Source organism: Budorcas taxicolor, chromosome 2 (genome assembly GCF_023091745.1).
Source record: "Budorcas taxicolor isolate Tak-1 chromosome 2, Takin1.1, whole genome shotgun sequence".
Classification (NCBI taxonomy): Eukaryota; Metazoa; Chordata; class Mammalia; order Artiodactyla; family Bovidae; genus Budorcas; species Budorcas taxicolor.
In genome coordinates this window covers 135,828,484-135,841,705 of record NC_068911.1, presented here as the reverse complement: position 1 = coordinate 135,841,705, position 13,222 = coordinate 135,828,484, and the positions used below count along the sequence as shown (strand labels likewise).

The following is a 13,222-nucleotide window of genomic DNA, read 5'->3' as shown; positions in this document are numbered from 1 at the left end:
TACACAATGAGTCATTTGGTCCTTGTGTGTTATTATTTCCACATTATAAATAAAGAAACTAAAACACACATAAATAGTTCATCCAAGGTCATACAACCGGTTAGAAATGACATAGGATTCAGTCTGCCTCCAGAGCCCTTGCTCTTAACATAGCATGAAACAGCATAAATATGCTAGCAGGAAGCCAGGCATGATGCTGAGGAAAGGGAGACCAATCATTGGACTTTAAATCTCCAACTCTTTATGATAAAGGTGTCTTTTAGATCCTCAATTTATCTAAATACCCTTGTATTGAGGCTATATTCAACAGTCTTATGATTTCAATATAGTTGTAACTATAGCTATGATCCAGTTATAAGATTTTGAGTTATTTTCCATATATAAAATAATAAACTGGCCTTTAAATATCCATTTGATTTCCATGTGAGTTTTAATTACTGGAAATCTCTTAGGGTTCAATTACCTGGAGGCATTAACAAGTCTGGATTTGTTCAAAAAGGGTATGGGCTCAAACCAGCTTCTCCATTAGTCAAAAAGAATGCCATTTCCAATTTTGTTCTTGTACACTTACTAATTCTTAGTAGTGAAGAAATGATGGAAATGGGGAGGAACTGAAGCAAAAGATGGATACTAGCTAATAAAGGAAAGTGACAAAGCAAATAAAGTGAAAAATAAGATTCTGGTCACCATTCCTCTTACAACGGAGACTCTTTATCTTCTACAAGAGTGAAGAGGAGAGGGCAAGGTGACCCACTAGGAAACCCAAGCAGAATTATTAGCAATACCCATAATTTTGTCATCGGTAGAAACGATATACATTTTCATGTATTACAGTTACAGTGTCTTTAAACATCACTTATGCTAATCTCTTCTTCGAAATTAGTCACTAGACTTGCTACTGTATTTTTTAATTTGATATGTTATAAAGAAGCCCATTACTATGTAACAGACTTGTTTTATTAATATTTTAGTAACTGCATTTCAGTATAGTTTCCTTTGTGATGGTGTGTATTTTCTTTCAGGCACGTGAAAACATTCTGACAAGAGGCTATATCAGACTGCCAAAAGGGTATGTGGTACAAAATGTGTCAGAAACTTCTGATCTAAATTTGTGGTTAAATAAAACAAGTAGAATGTTCCTTCTGAACTATAATCCTGTTTTCAACTAGCAGTTAGACTCAAAGTTTACCACAGTTGTTAAGACATTCAACTGAAAAAAATAAACATTACTCAAACTTCTTTATTGTAAATAATTTTTAAAAGTTGAATTGGTTGAAAAAATGCATATAAACCATGTACGTATGAACTTAATAATTATAAGTAGACAAAAAAGTGACTAAATTCATATGTCCTAGGAAATGAAAGTCTGATTTCATCAAATGAACTATTAGGGATAACTATTCTCTATATTCTAAAGTAACAACTGGAAGCTGAAAGTCAATACAACTAAGAACATCATATACCAAAAACTGTTAAATCTAACTATTTATGCAGTAATTTTATAGTTAATGCTAATATTATTACTTCGGTGTTTTTGAAATTTATAAATAAAACTAAGTAAATTAGTTTTAAATAAGATTTAACTTCAGAAAAATATTTGTTCATTAAATTGCAAAACGACAAAGACTTCATTAAATAATCCATGGCAAACCTGTTTGTACTATTTACTGTCATTTTACAGATTAACTTTCAACATGTTCCTCACCTGCCCACCAGCTACTATGGCTCCAAAGAGATGCAATAAGCAACACTTAAGACTCTCCTTGAGATGTTCACTTTCTTGAAAACACTCTGTGAATACAATACACAAATAACTATATGAGATTTCTCTTTTACAGTATGATTGATTTCTAAGGAATGTTTGAATGGAAATATTAAAAATTATTTGTGAAAAGCTGAAAGTTATTAAAAAGCAAGGTTAATATGCATTTTCCAAAGAAAAAAAAAGAGAAACCACCAATCTTAACATATACATCTCCCTTATTCATTTTTATGACTAGAGAGCATTCCACTACAGTGTCATACCTTAATTTATTTAACTAGTTCTCTACTGATAAACATTTATGCTTTTTCACTTTCTTTTGATACTGCTAACAATTCAGTAATTAATATCCTTTCACATACATCACTATATACAAAGTCAAGATTATAACATGAGAATGATTTCCAATTTTAGACAAGAATCATTCCAAAAGGAACAATTTTAAGTTAAAAAGTATTGATAAATTTAAAACATTAAGACATCTCAGCTATGTTGGAATAATTTCACTATACAAGGTTTCCTGCTATAAATAACTAGAAAATTTGACAAAATAGGTTTTAGAGATTTTTTTGGTTCTAGAAATTGAAAGTGAACTCAAGGATCATCTCGGTTTCCGGTTTACAGACATTTTCTGAACAAATGTACAGAAAGGGGGAACCCTAAAGGAACATGGCTATTTCCAGAGATAGGAGACAGATTACAAGTTGGGGGAGGCCTAGGCAACTGGAATTCATAAAGCAGTACTAGAAGGGAGGAAGCTATGCAGAGAAAGCAATCCAGAAATATGCAAAGGGCTCACTTTGAGTCCAAGTACCAATCCTTATTTAAACCATGAAAGCCTACCAGACAGGCAAAAACCTACAAGAAGTTGTAAACCGAATGGGCAGATTTCACACACATGACAGAGTTCTATTCAGCCAGGAAACACATAGAGAGGATGTAAAAAAAGATACACTATGGAAATTCTAATCGTAAGATTGTTGGAGTGTCAGCAATATACTAGTATCTGACAAAATAGGCAAGAAATATTATCAAGGCAAGGCAAAGAATATTACCATGGATAGAAAGAGACATGAAAATATCGCTTTTTAAAAGATCTGCAATAGTTTATTTTACAGACTTTACATCTACAAGCACTTGAGATAGATATTTTGGGATAAATTAACAAAATATGTGCACAATCTACATGCTGAAAACTATGTAAAATTGACTGAAAAAATAAGCAACATACAAATGATTGATGAGATACATCAGACTCATGAGTTGGAAGTCTAAATATTCTTAAAGTGGCAATTCTCTTCAAATAGTCCCAGAGATTCAATACAATCCCAATCAAAATCCCAGCAAGCTTTTTTGTAACAATACTTAAAAATGGATTCTAAAATATATATTAAAATGCAAATAAACCAGAATAGCAAAAACAACTTGAGAAAGAAGAATAAAGCTGGAGGTTTTAATGACTTCAAGACTCAGTATCAACTCACAATAATCAGTACAGTGTGGAAACAGCATAAAGGCAGACATGCGCAACAAAAAGCAGAAGCCAAAAGTCAACCCATGTTTTACCGTCAACCAATTTCTGACAAATGTGCCAAGGTAATTCAATAGAAGAAAGAACAGTTTTTTCAACAAATATTGCTGGAACAATAATGAGAAACCTTAGGCTAGATACAAGTCTGTTTTACTGACTTAAAACAGGTAACTGACCTAACAGAAGAAAACATAAGAGAAAATCTTCATGATCTTGAGGTAATTAGCAAGATTTCTTTGGGAAAACACAAAAACCACAGATCATTAGAAAAATTTTATAAATTAGATTCCATTCAGATTTAAAATTTCTATGTTTTAAAAGACTCAAATGAAAAGATAAACATTCTAGGAGAAAATATTCTCAGTGATCAAGTTTAGAATAATTTTACCATCAAAAACTACAACTGAGGGACTTCTTGGTGGTCCTGTAACTAAGACTCTGCATTCCCAATGCAAGTGGCCCAGGGTTCAAATCTGGGGTCAGGAACTAGATTTTACATGGAACAACTAAGATCCTGGATGTGCAACAAAAGTCAAGGACCCCACATGCTGCAACTAAGACCTGGAGCACCAAAGAAATAAAAACAAGTATTAAAAAAAAAAAACCTATAACTGATTCTAAAATACTGAGTAAATAAAAGACTGAGTCCACAGTGATACATAAAAAAGGGAGAAATAAAACATTTGAGTATTACTTAAGTATTTAAGTATTATTTGAACTCATTTTGAAAACAGTAAAAGAGAAATATTTAAGTACTTTATGCAGCCTTTTTAGGAATAATTGTAATGTATCTCCAATTGATGAGGGAAAATTCTTTTTACAGAATATAACAACTTATGGAAGTATAAGAATGGAATTTGAAGACAATATTGCAATGCTGAATGAAATAACTGCAAATATCATCAATGAATGCAAAAATATTAAATGGAAACGTATTGAAAAATAAGATATTCACTCTATGCAGGGTAAGAAAAACTCTTCTTCCTTCTCTATAAGAAAATGCACCAAGAATTAAATCACTGGAAATATGACAAATGTAGATAGTCAATGTGTGACAAATGTGTTAGCAGGCAACACTGTTCATGGTAATGACCCTTGATCTGGACTAAGAAAGATTATGATGACTGTAAATAACCTGATGGGAACTTATAACCCTGGGCTTCCCTGATTTCAGTGTAAATTGTAATTTAGGCATTTCCTTTCCTAGGATTTAGAAGTTACATTCACGGGTATAATGGTATAAACGTCTTCTAATGGGATACTGCACTTCAAAGCCAGGGTGGCTCACACACCCATCAATTTGGTTTCATACCCTCACTTGGAAAATCCAAGTAAAGCCCTTGTACTGTTGTGAGATCTCCTTCTGAAAAGAAATGCCTACACTGTTTCACTGGAACGCTGGCTTTCCCAGTGTGGACACATGAGCTTGATTATCTAGCTAAAGCCAGTATCACTACTGGTGGTCAAAAGTACTGCAGTCATCTTCACCAAGCAATCAAAGAACTAATTGATAAGCAGACCTTTGGTCCTGTGCAAAATGTCCATAAGATATTTGGTCCATGCCAAAAGCTCCTTGATATTTGGTCCTACCCAAAACTATTCAGCACAAACCAAATATGCTCATTTTGGATAGGACCAAATTTCAAGGACCTTTTGGCATAGCCACGTGTCTTATGGACATTTTGCTGTTGTTTGGTCACTAAATCATGTCTAACTCTTTCCAACCACATAGAACCAAATGTCTTTATGTACATTTTGTGTTATCTGCTCAGTTGTGCCTGACTCTGCGACCCCATGGACTGAAGCCCACCTGAATCCTCCAACCATGGGATTTTCCAGGGAAGAATACTGGAGTGGGTTGCCGTTTCCTTCTCCAGGGGATCTTCCCGACCCAGGGATCAAAACTGGGTCTCTTGCATTGTAGGCAGACTCTTTACCGTCTGAGCCATCAGGGAAGACATTTTGGGCAGGATCAGTTGCCTATTTCTGTCTTATTTTATTTCTTAGGGGGAAAAACGGTGAACAAAAATGTGGTAAAATGGCAAAAGGTTAAAATCTGACAAATTTGAGTGGGAAACACAGGGGGTTGCTATTACAGTCTGCAAAATGTTCTAAATTCTTGAAATACAGCATAATCAATTTTTAAAGAAAGAAAACTAGAGTCCATATAGATCATACAAATAGGAACCAATTCTCTCAAGATTATTTTCAGTAAAAGTTCTGAAGTTCCAAAATATACTACTGTCTTTAAAACATTCAGCTCTTCTCAAAAGAAAAACACTTAGAGAACAGTAAATTAAATGAAACCAAGAGGAATAATCATAGCAAAATAACAATCAAGTACTCTAGTAACAGGTTCTTAGAATCTTTATCTTATAAATACACAAGCTGAAACAAGGGCAGAATCAGAATAAGAATAAGGAATAATCAGAGTAACATCAGAATCAAAGCAAGAGAAATTAGAGCTGTTACTTACGATAAAAGAAAGGGACGAACTCCACTGTGAGAGAAGCTGGTTTATATTTCTGTCTGCTCTTTTCCACAGTACTAAAGATTCGTCTACCATTAAAAAGAAGTTAAGGGTATATTACAACATGGGCAAACGGAGAAGGCACAATTGCAAAAACAATGATAAACAATAGTTTGCTTTTCATTTGTATATTAAAAATACACCACCAGAATTGGAATAATCTTGAAAGGGAAGTCTGGCCAATAATGTAAATGCTCATCAACTGAAAGGATTTTTTCTTTTGAATTGTGCAAAAAAATTTACAACAGTTACTGGTGAAACATAGTAGCCACATTAAAAGCCTCATAACAACTGGAAATAGAAAAAGGAACTAGCGTTTTAAAATTTCCAATCTGTAAAAGAATTTAGTCAATAGTGCTGCTAATTTGACACCTAAGGCAGTAGCTTATACAGCACAACTAAACTCAAGCTATTTTGTGCCACTTTCTGAAATTTTATCTGGGCACACAGACTCCATACTACTGGCTTCCTCCACAATGAAGGATACTGATCTAGAGGGCTGGAATTACTTTTGTTTTTAATCACAAGTCTAGTAGTTTTGATGGCTGAAATATTTCTACTGACTTCAGTAAGGCCAACACAAACAGCATGTGCTTTTACCAAGAACATTTCAATTCAACACAAAGTGAGTGTATCTTAGACGGGCATGGTGGGTGTGGGATTTAGGGAACAAAGGTTACTGTTATGATGGTACATCAGCAACTGGTGGCTTGTTGGAAAATTAGAAATATATATATATACATTTTTTTCCTCATTCCCTGAACATGCTTTTAACACTGTTAGAGCCAACAAAAACAGAAAATATTGGAGAACAACCACATAGCAAAAGCACTACATTAAGCTGCCTTCTTAACAATCTGAACAATACTCCATTACGTTATTGAAATTATTTTCCTTATAACTGTAAAGAAAGAAAAGCCAACTGACCATAGAATAAGACAAACAGGATAGGACTCAGTACTAATCAAGTAAAAAGTTCTAAGATTCAGCTCTAATATCGAGATTCACTAGAAATCATATCAGACACCGTTTGATACTGCATTGTTTTCCAAATCTATGCCTATTTCCATTTTCCAGAGGGCTTAGGAATTATCATACTTCTGTATTTACAAACATAACATCTTAGAACATCACTGGATCTTCCTGTTTAATTAAGACCTTACCAAGGTTTTTTGTGCATGTCTTTAAACAATATAAATATTACTAGTTTAAAATAAAAAACTGAGTAATATTGTAAAAAAAATAAAAAAATCAGTCATGTTGTAGAAAAATTAATTTTAAAAGGATGAAATCTGATTTAGCTTCAGTTAGGCTTTTCCACAATATTATTTACATTTTGCACATTTATTATTAATTATGATATTAACTAATAGAATATATATCCTATCCAAAGATCCTGTACTGCAAACAACAATAAAGATTCTCATTTGACTAACACAATAAAAATATACTCTTGTGATATGTGATTAATGACTCATTCTAAAGGCCCTGTATTAGATGTGACATTCAAACATAAATAATTTCCATTATACTTGTGGTAAAATTTAATAAGCTGAATTAAAAGAGGAGAAAACAATTATATCATACAGGTATCAGAGCATAAGTAATTTGCACTGCATGCTTTCAATAGGTTGAAACAGAACAGCTAATAATGTACCATTTTTAAAACATAGTATATTTGGTTGCTCCATTATTAACTGGTATCTGGCCAAGCATTTAGCACCTAGCTGATGCCAATACATATCAACAGGTTGCTGAGAGGGATGCAAAATGTTTGTTTGCATCTCAGTTTTCTAAAGGTTATGTCCCCCAGTCAATTTTTCTATGCTTTTTTTTGTGTGTTCCCATCCTACCTAGAACATACTTTTTTTTCTCAATTTTTAAACTTTTTATCTGGAAATAAATTCAAGCTCTGGCAAAAGCTGCCAGAATAAAAATAGTATAAAGAACTTCAAGAAGCGCTTACTCAGAGTTATTGTTTAAAATTTTATCCTAAATGCTTTATAATTTGCTTACTCTTCCCCTAAAATATATATACATATATATTTATATATATGTGTATTTACATATGTACACATATTGAGACCTATAATTTTTCAGAACATTTAAGGGAAATTATGATTATGCCCTTTTACCTCTAAATACTTGATAGTGAATAATTCCTAGGAATAGGGATACTGTCATATATAATATTATAGTACTGTTATAAATTTCAATACACTTACCATTAATGTTACACATTTATCGAAACTACTACTATAATCCAGTATGTCAACTGACCTAACAGTGTCCTATAGCATTCCCACCTTCTCGGCCCTAAGTATAGTTTCCTATCCAGGGTCAGGCATTGCATTTGGCAGTCACATCTCTTTTACCTTCTTTAATCTAAAACATTTCCACACATTTTCTCTGTGATACTTTTAAAGACTGCTGTCTCCTAACTCTTCCTTTTATTCACTAAAATGTTGTCCCTTTGGAGTTTGCTTCATGTTTCCATACAATTAAGATTCAGATCACACATTCTTAGCTGGACTATTATACATGCAATGATGGGTCCTTCTTAGCATATCACAGTTGCAGGCACAGGGTGTCCACCTGTTTCTCAATGATGATGTTAACTTTGGTCATCCAGTCAATGTACTATCCAGTACTGTACAAAATAATTACTAATTTATTCTTTGCAACAAGAAAGGAATCTGTAGAGAAGCATTTTAAAATTATGCAAAACCCATGTTCTTTACCAAACTTTCGCCGCTGTATATTGGGATTCCTAACTTTCCTATAATGTGTCCAAAATGTTGATTCTTTCCAAACATCAGCATCCCCTGTGCATTCCTAATTGTCATTTGCCCTTCTACTGGAAGCAAGAGCCCTCTCTACTCCCTTATTTTTCTCTCTCTCCCTATCTTTATCAATCAATCACAGGTACGGACTTATGAATTCCTTTCTTCCTCCATGGTTTATGACAAAAGACAACTTCTTTCAACATATAAAGGAAAGCAAATGTATAAGTGGATAGGATCATTATATTTAATGGCAGTGATAAGTCATTCAGTCATTTCTGACTCTGCAACCCCATATACTGTAGCCTGCCAGGCTCCTCTGTCTATGGAATTTTCCAGGCAAGAATACTGGAGTGGATTGCCATTTCCTCCTCCAGGGGATCTCCCTGACCCAGGGGATCGAACCAGTGTCTCTTGCATCTCCTGAATTGGCAGGTGGATTCTTCACCACTGAGTTACCTGGGAATCCAGTTATATTCAATAGCTGGAGTATTTGTTCCTATTATTTCTATTAGACTCTCTTGCTTTACCTAAAAGATGTGTTATTTCAATAAAATATTACTATATAGAACATACAAAGTGCTACCACATAGTCTATATACATGTTCTCTCAGTTATTAATTCTTAACCACTATTCAATGGTGGCTATTCAAAGTGAGGGTATCATACCCTGGAAATCCTGAAAATCCTATTTAAAAAAAATCAAAACATTCTAGTAACGAAATGTTGTAGGAAGTAAGAATTGCTTATAAACAAGACAAATTACATTGAAAATAAAAAATCTTCAGATTGAAAGTACAGCAGACAGGGAGACTGAAAAAAAGAGATCTGACTGTAAGTGACAATATACCTATTCTTTTCCCACAGGTAAGAAAGTCATCTGAGTTTTTTATACTCTTTGAGCTGTGTACTGGTAATTATGCCTTTGTTGCTAAGCTACCAGTCCATCATTCCACATTTCATCTGCTTTGTGATGCTGCAAGAGGCATACTACAAACTATATTTCTTTTTCTCCAGGTACCTCAGTCTTGGTTTCATCAACACGTGGTACTAAATGGAGACTGGAAGACTGAATGATTGAAAGGGGAATGATTCTTTATTCCTTTTCTTTTTTTCACCAGCCAACAGTTCTTAACTACGGCATTCACAGTTGGTTTCTGTCTTCAGCTTATTTTTGGCAATCCCAGAACCAGCCTCTTCATGGCTGCTCAGTGATATCAGCACTGCCTTAGGGCTCTTTCCCCAGAAATCTCACACCCAGGAACTGCAGGACTCCTTCTCTGAAACACCTAGTTTCTGATAACTCCAAACTCTTCCCTTTGTTCCCACAGCCCCAGGGAAGGAGCTGCGGTCTAAAGACACTATTTCTATATTACACCAGTGTCCCCCCTTTTGCTTTCTGAATCCTCTAATCCTTCCCTGGTGGCTCAGAGGGTAAAGCATCTGCCTACAATGCGGGAGGATATGGGTTCAATCCCTGGGCCAGGAAAATCCCCTGGAGAAGGAAATGACAACCTACTCCAGTACTCTTGCCTGGAAAATCCCATGGACTGAGAAGCCCGGCAGGCTACAGTCCATGGGGTCGCAAAGAGTCCAACATGACTGAGCAACTTCACTAATACCTACTTAAAATTTTCCTTTTGCTATATGCTCTCTTTTAAAGCACTGGTTTCTGTTTTCCTAACTAGACCTTGGCTGACACAAGGTCCACAATTTAAAATAAACATTAATACATAAAACATTATTAAAATTCATTTACAAATTATGAAATATACTTTTATAAAAAGAGAAATTTCCTTGAAAAATATGTACACTCTAATTGATGCTACTGTGCTCTGAGATTTTTTACCATCAGATTATTAGCATTCAATTGCATTACAAAATAAAAAATCAGAGCGAATTAATTATCCAGAAGTGGCATTTATCACTAATTCATTACCTCCAATGTACCTCTCTATTTCAGAGATAGAGATGGAGCCTCAAACACAACTTACCAGTTGCTTTCATAGAGAATGAGACCTGCTTTGAAGAATTACATTCACTAGGACCTTAAGTGTGCAAATGAACACTGTAAGACATACCCTGAAATTCGTTGCCTCCAATTCCGATATGGGTCATATAAACTTTCGCAAAATGCCAATGCATGGATCACAAATTCTTCAACAGATGTCTGATCTGCCAATTCCTTCTCTTTTTTTTTGCTTTTTAACTGAGAATTTAAATATAAAATTATATGCACTTAAATATTAAGCCATATGACATACTGTGCAATATCATTAAGAGATTACTATGTTTCATTCATCTAATAATAACAAATAATTTTTATTCAAATAAGCCTAAGTTTCAGGTCAGTTGCAGGTCAGTTAATCATATTGACTAGATATAACCACTCAAATTTTAAATATTTCCTAGGAAAGGTTTCAAACTGTCAGCCAAACATTTTTCCAAAAATGAAGATGCTTTCAGTAAGAGGGCTATTTGATGAATAAATAACAAAAACATAAAATGACAAACTGTGCCATTTTAAAAAGCCATTTACAAAATGCTTCAATTTTAAAATTAAAATAACAAAATGTATTAATAACTGTTTTTCTACTTTTAGATAATATGCATAAGATGCCTGCAATAATGTGCTCAATGATAATTTAATGATCTTCTCAATTAATATCTCCTCTGAAAACATTTAACTTCACTAAATTTTAAAAAGTAAAAACTAATTACTCTCAGTAAAGCAACAAAAAGGAATATATTAATTCACACCTACTTGCTGAATATAGAGTGTTGTCATAGTGATAACATGGTTGATATATGAGCAGGTCCCAATTTCTTCTACATTAGATAGATTTCTGTGAGAGGAAAAGAAAAAGAATAGCCATATATATATTGCATATGAATGGTGAGAAAAATGCATGCTCATATATTCAGACTGATTTTCAGAACACTTGTTGGCAAATGAAGTAGAAATAACATTCATTAAAACTTAAAATCAATTTGATTACATAATTGCTTTCCCACTGAGAATGCAAAACACAACTCAAGCAGTATTTAACTACTATAAACAGAGAATAAGAAATACTTGTTAATTAGCATTTGCTTATTGTGAAAAATTATAAAGTATCACAAAGTAGAAAGAGTAAAAGTCATTAATGTTCTTACAACTCGAACATTAGCAAATACATACATTGTGGATTATTTCTTTCCAGATTTGTTGCTATTTTCTTCTGTAGATTCTTAGCTTGGTTTTTCTACATATCATGGCCTTTATAAGACATTTTGTGTAGTTTTACAGTTATCATCTTGCTTTCTGATTGGTTCCCCTTTTAGACTCATCCCTTGTGGCTCAGATGGTAAAGCGTCCGGCTACATTGTGGGAGGCCTGCATTCAATCCCTGGGTCAGGAAGATCTCCTGGAGAAGGAAATGGCAACCCACTCCAGTGTTCCTGCCTGAAAAATCCCATCGATGGAGGAGCCCTGGTAGGCTACAGTCCATGGGGTCTCAAAGAGTCAGACACAACTGAGCGACTTCACTTTCTTTCACTTTCTTTAGACTCATAATATATCTCTTCAACTGTATTAAAAAGCCTGAAAGAAGGGTGGATATCTATACATACTCCAAGAGGGCGGAGTACATGCCTTGTGTAAAGCAATGGATTAACAAGGGCATGGCATTCAGTTAAAATCTGACCCTCATTTTTATTCCATTTTTAACAAGATTGAGGTATAGCACATAAAGGGGCTTCCCTGGTGGCTCAGATGGTAAAGAATCCACCTGCAATGCAGGAGACCCAGGTTCAATCCCTGAGTCGGGAAGAGCCGCTGGACAAGCGAATGGCTACCCACTCCAGTATTCTTGCCTGGAGAATTCCATGGACAGGGTAGCCTGGTGGGCTACAGCCCAGAGGGTCGAAAGAGTCATTTTTTCCATGACACATAAAATGCTAAAGTGTACTCTATCTAACCTCGCCAGTCTTTTTCTTTACAGATTAAAAAAAAAAATTCTATTAAGACAAAAACTCTATTAAGTTCTGAGACATTGTGACCTTGAAAAATACTCTGTATCTTAAAATCCAGTAGATGCTAAAAGAACAGGAAAAATTAACTGAATTAACAGACTTCTTAAGAAGTCAGAATGGCAGGACATCTTTGAGAAAGCAGAGCATAAAGGCAGAGGTAACATTCAAAGCCTGTGGAGGATTCTGGGAAGACAGCCAAGTAGGAAGCACAAGGAATCTGTCTCCCCACCTAGAAACAGTTACACTGTCAAAATCAGTTTGATGTAAGTATTTTGGAAACCTTGAGCCTCTAATGAAGGCTGGTAACTTTCATATGACGTTTTGGATGGTAAATTGCAATTAATGTCCTACATTATGGACATTAATTTAAATTTCAGCTATTAGCACAGCAGCAGCTACCAATCCCCATCCCAGACATGTGGTAAACAGCTGTGCATATGTTCCAGAAGCAGCTTGGAAGAAGCTTACAGGAACCATTAAGGGCAAAAAGGACCCTGTCCCCAAATATTGGAGATCTGTGCTCTAGTCACCGACTGCTGCATCTCTGCTGGGAGCCAGCGTGAGGAATCCCACCCGTGACAAGGTCATGTGGCAGAGATGTG

At 34.7% G+C, this 13,222-nt stretch overlaps 1 protein-coding gene across 1 annotated transcript in view; it reads right to left on the bottom strand.

Annotated features, from left to right (window-relative positions):
• Positions 1–13,222, bottom strand: part of NBEAL1 (neurobeachin like 1) — a 128,294-nt gene that overhangs the window by 101,119 nt on the left and 13,953 nt on the right. The window contains exons 3-6 of the mRNA XM_052659759.1: positions 11,371–11,452; positions 10,688–10,815; positions 5,770–5,852; positions 1,706–1,791 (exon numbers count right to left, since the gene is read on the bottom strand). Of these exons, the coding sequence (XP_052515719.1) occupies positions 1,706–1,791; positions 5,770–5,852; positions 10,688–10,815; positions 11,371–11,452 (379 nt within the window). The remainder of the gene's footprint in view (positions 1–1,705; positions 1,792–5,769; positions 5,853–10,687; positions 10,816–11,370; positions 11,453–13,222) is intronic.